Source organism: Colius striatus, chromosome 2, assembly GCF_028858725.1.
Source record: "Colius striatus isolate bColStr4 chromosome 2, bColStr4.1.hap1, whole genome shotgun sequence".
Classification (NCBI taxonomy): domain Eukaryota; kingdom Metazoa; phylum Chordata; class Aves; order Coliiformes; family Coliidae; genus Colius; species Colius striatus.
Genome location: NC_084760.1, coordinates 48,225,333 through 48,233,140, shown reverse-complemented (window position 1 = coordinate 48,233,140; position 7,808 = coordinate 48,225,333). Strand labels below are relative to the sequence as shown.

Genomic DNA, 7,808 nt, shown 5'->3' with positions numbered 1-7,808 from the left:
GTGACAACTAAAGCCAATGATTCAACTATTTGCAAGGAAAAGTAGTAATAGGAAAGTTTTCAACTTTGCCACCCCTCTCATTTTAGGTCCATCAGTTTCCTTTTTTCTCCTCTCATATCTCTATAATTGTGAAACCCCATCTTCTGGGAATTAGTTTTCAGCAGACAACCACTGAATATTTAGAGATGTAAGTCGCTCAATTTGATGACTATTCCTATAGCTGCTCTACAGATAGACTATGCCTCTAATACTTGGGAACTAGACTGTGCCTACAATCAGTAATGTATAAAAACGGGGAAATGTTACGTGATGCTTAGTGTGCCTCTCAGGTCTTGTCTTGGTATAGAAAAAGGAATGATATCTTGGGTGGTAGAGCTTGCAAAACACCTTTATTCCTGGGAAAAACCCAAATCTACAGCTTTGTCAGGCATTCTGAAGCAATTAGTGTGTGACTGGGTTTAGAATTATTTGTATTGCCTAACACAAGTCCCAGCATCCAGTTCTGTAGCATGTCTCCATGTCTCCTGCACTTCAAGACTGGGTTCCAGCAATGCCCTTAAAAGCTCCTGAAAGGCAGTCCTGCCTCTGGAGAGGCAAATGAGTTATGTAGTGCTGAACATGGATATCTCTTCACACTTTCTTCTGAGATAAACACAGACACATATAATTTTAAAATCCATTGATTAGTCAGAGCTAACAGGCCATTCTTTTTAAATGGAATTAACTGCTTTGTCACAATAAAATCAGCCCAATGGTACATCTTTTTGTTGTTTATAAACTGTTGTTGCTAAATTGTCTATATACTGAAATACCTGACTGATTTGGTGAGGCACTGGCACATTCGATCTTCATAACTACAGTATTTATGGTACCAGAAGCTAAAACCTTGCATGCACACAGGCTACAGCTGGAAAAAGTTTCTTTTCTGCTTGTTACACAGATTTCCTATCCTTTAACAAATAATGGTAATAATAACATATTTAGATCAAAAGAGTGCTTGAAATTGGAGCCTGTAGCGTGAAGTCTGAGCACTAGTGGTAAGGCACCTCTGAACAAGATGGGATCTTAAGTCCTCAGCCTTTTAGCCATCATTTGGAAATACACATAGCTGCCTTTTCTTTCTCTCACCCACAAATTGAATGAGAAGAAAAGAAAAGAAAAGAAAAGAAAAGAAAAGAAAAGAAAAGAAAAGAAAAGAAAAGAAAAGAAAAGAAAAGAAAAGAAAAGAAGGCCTGTTGCCTTTCTGAACATTAGTGTTTCTCCAGAGTAACTGCAGCCCAATATCAGTCCCTCAATACCATAACACGATGCAAACACCAGACAAAGACACCAACGCTTTAGAGACCTAAACTAGGGAAAACAAAGCCCTGAGGCCGGTGAATAGAAGCCGGCGGGACCCTAGGGGAGCTGCCCCGGTGGCCCGCCTCGGGGAGGTAAAGCGGAGCCCTCCGGGGAGCGGGGACAGGGGCGGAGCGGGGGGCACAGAAGGCGGGAGCGGAGGTGTGGGGAGGAGGAGGGGGAAGGCGGCGGCGGCGCGTCACGGGAGCCCGCGCTGCCATAAAAAGCCCGGGCGCGGCTCAGTGGTGTTGCCCCTTTCGCTCGCAGCCACAGCTGTAGGAATAGCAGCATCAGCAGCACCATCAGATGACGGGCATGGGGACGGCGCTGGCGGCACGGCTTGGCCTGGGGCTCCTGCTCCTGGCCCTCCTCCTACCCACGCAGGTGAGCTTGGGAGCAGCTCGAAGCTTCCCCACCGCCGAGCCGAGTGCGAGGGGCGGGAGGGGAGCTCCGGCGGCACGGAGACCCGCAGCCGCGGCGGCTGCCTCAGGAGCACGGCGGGAGGGCTTCTCCCCAGGAGCCGTCGGGTGTTCGGCTGAGGGCTGCTGCCGCCGCCGCCGCCTCGCCGCGCGGAGCCCGCTGCAGGGCCCTGCCGGCGGTCCGTGGGTGTCGGGCGGCTCCTCGGCCTCCGCCCCGGGGCGGCGGCGGCGCGGCGGCAGAAACGAGCCCAGGCAGCCCCGGCTGGGGAGGGGCCGCGATGCCTAAGGGTGGGCTCGGCCCGCGGCTCTCTGGGCAGCGGGGGACGAGGCAGAGACGGGCGTAGATGGGCAGGGAGGAGCCCGGTGCCGCGGGGTGGCCGTGCCGTGGGATAGGTACCGCGGGCGGATTTGGAGCTCGCCGCCTTTCTTCCCGTGGGATCCTCGAGGGAAAGCCGCAGAACCGTCGTGTGAGCGACGGCGGGGGCGCGTCCGTTTGCCCGCTGAAACGAAGGGGAATCCATACCTCAGCTAGCTCTGGGAAGGCACCAGCGTCACAGCTGGAAGGCAGCGAGACCCTGGTCTGAATCCCCCCGAAGCGTGCGGGGCTTTGGGTCCGGTTCTGGGGCTCAAGTCACGGCGGGAACGGAAGGTTTGGTAGCTTGCCGCAACGACGGCAGCCTCTGGCTGCTGTGCTCGCCAGGGCTTACCCTCGGTGCCAAGGTACCGAACGCACCAGCCGATTGCCTCTCGGTAAGCGGTCAAGCCAAGGCTCGGTAACACTATATCGTAAAAAAAAGTGATGGAATTGCTGTAGACTGTTTAAAATTTGGATTTCCCCGTTTTCCTGTAAGAAAGGGCTTTATCTGTTCTCCTCTGTGCTCAGTGCTGTGATGGGAGCAGGGTCAGACCCTTTGGGCTACTGTATTTGTCACAAGCTCATAAAGGACATCTGTCTGGGGTCCCATCTACCGTAATGCTGTGGAACTTGGCTCAAAGCCCTGGCTCTTCTTCCATCTGTACACAAATTATCTGGAAACTAAGTTTTCTTTTTAAAACTAAGAAAACTTTGAAAATACGTAGCCAAGTGTGAAACAAAGGCACAGACTTTCTATGAAGAGTGGAAAAAAAACCGAAATAAAAATTCCAGGGCGGGCTGGGACTTGCCTTGTATCCAGGTTGTAGGCTAATAACTCTGCAATTCATTATTGATCACTTTCGGACTGGTTTCAACAGAAAGTTCAACACAGCAGTTTTTATCCCGCAGTCCTAAAATGCTTCCAGCATGTTGCTGGTTGCCAGAACCCTGAACTACCAGAAGCTTTACACCATCCTGATATTTTTCTATTACATACTTTTTTTTTCTTTCCCCGTAGACAATAATTAAAGAAAACGCTCACGCAATTTTCTTGTAAATTTAACATTGACTTCATGACTTCATCATTGAAGGACTGTAATTATTTTTTCTGCTGAAGAAAATTAATTTTCTCAGCAGCACTCAAAATGAGAGAATAAGGACACATTTTACGGAGAATATTATTTATTGAACTAACTGGTCTTGTTTAAGAAAATATTTGTTTTTACTTCAGCTAACTGTCAGAGTTTACCAGAAGGCTCTGATACAATAGAAGTTTTCTGCCACAGAGCTGAAGCCAAGCTTGCCAGGCTATGTTCATTTCTGGGGAGCAGTTATGTGATTCTTCCCCTTGATTTTCATCTTCGTGTATCACATGCTTTTTTTCACTGGAAGAGAAGAACACATTAGTTTAATTTTTAGTTTTTCCACATGTGTGTAGGAAATAGCTTGATATTGAAGTTACATGGGGTGCAAATTTTTGTGTTCTATCTCTCTAATGCAAAGTTATGGGGGTTTTTTTTTTTTCCTTCTCTTTCTGTCAGTCTTTTAAAAAATATTATGATCTTTTCACCGTGTTTCCTATTTGCATGCTCTAGCCTACTGACAGCTTATTATTTAATCAGTGTAGTTCCACTGTGCTAAGTTCTGCAGTTCAGTACTACCACAGCAACTCAGGAGATGAGTGAGGCTGAAATATGAAGCTTATTCACCTAAGTCCTGCCGTTGCTTCAAAGGCATCTCCAAACCAGCCAGAAACAGTATCAATAGGTTCTTCACTCTTGCTTGTTCATGTTTTTCTTGTGGCTTAGTTTGCAAAGCCATTGAATTCATACAGTTGTCCAAAAGTCTTTTTTTTTTTTTATCCTAAGATTTGTCTTTGTGTAACTTTACATTTGGGGTTTGGTGTGGGTTTGTGGGTTTCTTTTTTTTGATGTGAGGTTTTTTTGAAAACTACTTCTCTCTTGTTTTTGTGCAGGGTTTTGATCAAGTGATAGCTATGCAACAACATAAAAACATTCAGAAAAATGGTAGATTTATTTCTTTAACAAATCCCTTGCATTCAATTCAAAATGTCTTAGTTCTTATCTGCACAATGAGAAGCAGAAGCAATTGTGTATCATATCAGAGTACTGTGACTGAGCAATGCTACACAATGTTCATTACTGTTAATTTGTCTTCTGGCTAAAAAAAAACCCCAAACAGAAAACCAACCAAAATCCAACAAAATAAATCTTTTTTTTTTTTGCTATTTCTCTCCTTTTTCTGTTCTAGATCTACTGCAATGTCAACGGAACAAGTCCAACACCTTCAAACAATTCTTCAAGTTCCGTTTCTCTGTCATCTATCACAAATTCAGTGAACAATACTACGACTCATGGACATGGAAATTCTCTTCACTCCACCACAAGTTTTCTCTTCATTCTCTCAGTTTCTCTTCTGTATTTTTGCTGCTAAGAGACTCTGGCACGGAAATGGCTACCACTCCCCACCCAGTTTCCTGAACCATTCAAGAGATGACTAGATCTCCAACCCAGCATGAAAGTAAATCAGTCCAAACTCTGCATCAAACCAGCTTGGTTCCACTCCATACTCAAATTAGTACCACTCTGACCTAGAGAAGCACTCAGTATTCTGACTTTCCAAAGCTGACCAGTGTGAGAAGACTTGACTTTTGTCAAGGAGGTAAAATGATGAGCTCTTTCACCAAATGAGTTGGAATTTGAAAAACAAGATGGAAGCAAAAAGAGACAGTATTGGCAACCCCTGACTGAAACCTGAGAAGAAACACAGTATGGATGATAACAGCCAAGAAAAAAGGCTAGAGCATCTATCTACCATTTAGAATAAGGACTTGAAGATATTTTCTTTTCAATTTAAATTCATTAAAGTCAACAGGCACTAGAAAACACAGAAAAGCTCAAGTGGTTCTGTTTCTCACATCCTATATAGTTATAACCTATGGGTAGGGGGATGTATGCTAAAGAAACAAAGCGTCATTGAAAAAGGTTTCTTCTAGACTTCATTTGTATGAAATTGCTACAAGACTAAAATAGAACACTAAATTTTTGTAAGAATCCTCTTCTTTAATTTCCAAGTCCTAACCAAATGACTAGCCAGGCAGGGCTAGTTTTGAAATAGCTAAAATAGTTTAATTATTTATCGTGGGAGTTTGAATTTGACACTTTAAGTTGGTATGTTAAACCACATGTGCCAGAGGAAGGAGATGTGGAAACATTGGGAAAAGTACCAGGAGCTTTTTGTAAGTGAAGTTCAGTCAAAACAAAAAGGAGGAAAAAAAAAAAGTCAAAGGATAAATGTCTCCTCTCTCCCTTATTTCTTCTCCCAAGTTCTACAAGTTGTGTAAGTTGTTTTTGCTCCTGGAACTTTCCTTAATTATGAAGGATTTATGGAATCTTTTGAGTAACGTTCTAGTGCTGCTTTTATTTTTTTGGCACAAGGTGAATAACTTACTGTTTGGGTTGTTTTTTGAAGCGTTTTCATTGTGATAATTTACTTTAAACATGGGCTAATATTTGTGGTGGGGAGAAGGAATGGGGAGAGGAGAGCAGAACGCCAAAAATAAGTGAAAAGATCAGGTGTTTGGCATATGAAGACCAGAGTCTTAACCTATTCGCTGAATTTAAAGGTTACCTTTGTAAATACTACTCTTTAATTTTTTTTTCTGAATCAAAATTGCTACACTTGCACAGATTGTATCATCCAACACTTTAGATACTAGTATCTGGTACCTGGTTGAAGCATACTTTGTGGAGGAGGTCCAACTACCTTTATGATAACACCTTGTCAGAGAAAAAAATCCTGTTGATATGATCAGATGTGAGTATACGTGATCATATCATTGTGTATAGATATTTATCTCAGTATAAGATCATGTCAAACATGAGTGGCTCTCTACATTTGTTTTTTAAAAATACACATCTGTCTTTGAGTTACATGACCACCAATCCAGAGTATCACACATTAATAGCAAACTAACACAAGTTCATGTCAGTGAGTGTACACAGACATTTCCTCATGCTTATCATTTGTATCCAGTAAAATGTGGATGATTGTATTTTTGTGTTTGTGTAATTATGCTTTGATTTATTAGCTACTGATTTTCACTGTTTAAAGAAAAAGAAGTTTAAAAATCCCCAATGGACAGGCAATGCATTCTAGATACACTTCTAGAAACTTCTGCAAAAACTTGTAACTTGCCTGCATAAAGTGAATGAACTGTTAAGCAAGACAGTCTATGTGATTAAAAACCTCAAGGTGTAAAAACACTGAAGTGTAATTAGTTTTATTTCTCTGTAAGGTTTAGTGACACTGGGAGCCTGGATTCTACTCTGAAACCGTGGAGTGGTAGCTGTAGTAAGTTTGTCCGTGCTTACTACAGCCTCTTGGCTTTCAAAGCATTATTTTGCTTTCATTTTAGACAAACAGTTCTTGAACAGAGTTTTCCTTTGTTTCTTCCTGTGCCACCAATGGCTAAAGCTGTTTTTCAGCTTCTGGATATCAGGTATGGGAATTAACTGCTTGAGGTTTCCGACTCCCACAGACTACACTAATGTAATGAGAATATCCTCGTAACGCAAGTTTCACCGTGCTTGATGAAGGACAGAGGCTGGAAGAGGTATGAATTTAGGCAATATTTTGCTGAAAAGCACAAATTAACTCAATGAGAATTCAAAACTGGTTACAGTTTGTGACATTCCAAAGTCATGCCCTTGTGCTTTTTCAGGTATATTCCTTTTTAATAACCCTTAAAGGCCCAACACTGTTCTGAGTGGTTACCTATCCTGCCTAGATGTGAGGGAAACAGTGAAAAGTGCCTAGCTATGGCAGACTGCTGTATTTTTGAGCAGGAGCGAGGCCCCCCAGAGTGGCCCCCGGAGGGAATGCGGCACGGCTGGCCTTGGATTGTGTTCCTTTACTTTTCCAGTAGGCTGAACAAACCCGAGGAGAGGGAGGAGTTTCTCAAAGCTCACCCTTTGAGTGTACCTTGGAATCTGTGGGGAGTATCAGAGCATATTGTTCCCTTGTTTAGCTTTTCTCTGAATTCTCCCGAAGAAAGTGTGGAGACAAAAATATCACACCAGACATTACCTGGCTGTGTATCTTTTCCTAGAACATAAACCTGAAAACAGATTCTCACTAAGAAAGACAGAGAACAGGAAAGGCTGTGTCAGTGGGCCTTAATTCTGTGATGTGTCGGCAGAATAAATGAAGATTAGGAATATATTTGAAGTTGAGTTTTTTGCTAAATACCCGAAGGAATGGGAGTGGTTGCCTTAATTGGTGGCATGCCTTTTTCTTTTTCTTTTTTTTTTATTTGTATCTAAGCATGTTTAAATACTCTCGAGGCTTTTTGAGTTTTTACTAGACCAGATGAGTGATTTAGAAAAACGATCTGGTAACCTTTGTTCCATTCCATCACAGAACAATGGACTCAGGATGAAGAAATCCACCCAGGGAAAGAGGACGTGATGGATTTATTCAGCAGAGAGGGAAGGTGGGAGGGAAAGGAGGAGAATGGAGCCTATCTGCTTCATGGCTGCTTAATTTTTTAAAATGACACCTATAGTAACTGGAACCAGCCCTTACCTCTCACTTTCACTAATCTGTCTGTGTCTGGATAATGTATATTGCAATGACTCTGAAACAATTCTGCTTCTGTTTGATGCATGGCACTG

The 7,808-nt window shown here is 42.9% G+C and overlaps 1 protein-coding gene across 1 annotated transcript; it reads left to right on the top strand.

Moving 5' to 3' along the window:
* The first annotated feature begins 1,573 nt into the window (after nt 1–1,573).
* CD24 (CD24 molecule) lies at nt 1,574–6,398 on the top strand. Its single transcript, XM_061989930.1, has 2 exons — nt 1,574–1,722; nt 4,384–6,398. Exons 1-2 carry the CDS (start codon nt 1,645–1,647, stop codon nt 4,564–4,566), a joined length of 261 nt encoding a protein of 86 aa, XP_061845914.1. The 5' UTR covers nt 1,574–1,644; the 3' UTR covers nt 4,567–6,398.
* The last annotated feature ends 1,410 nt before the right edge of the window (nt 6,399–7,808 follow it).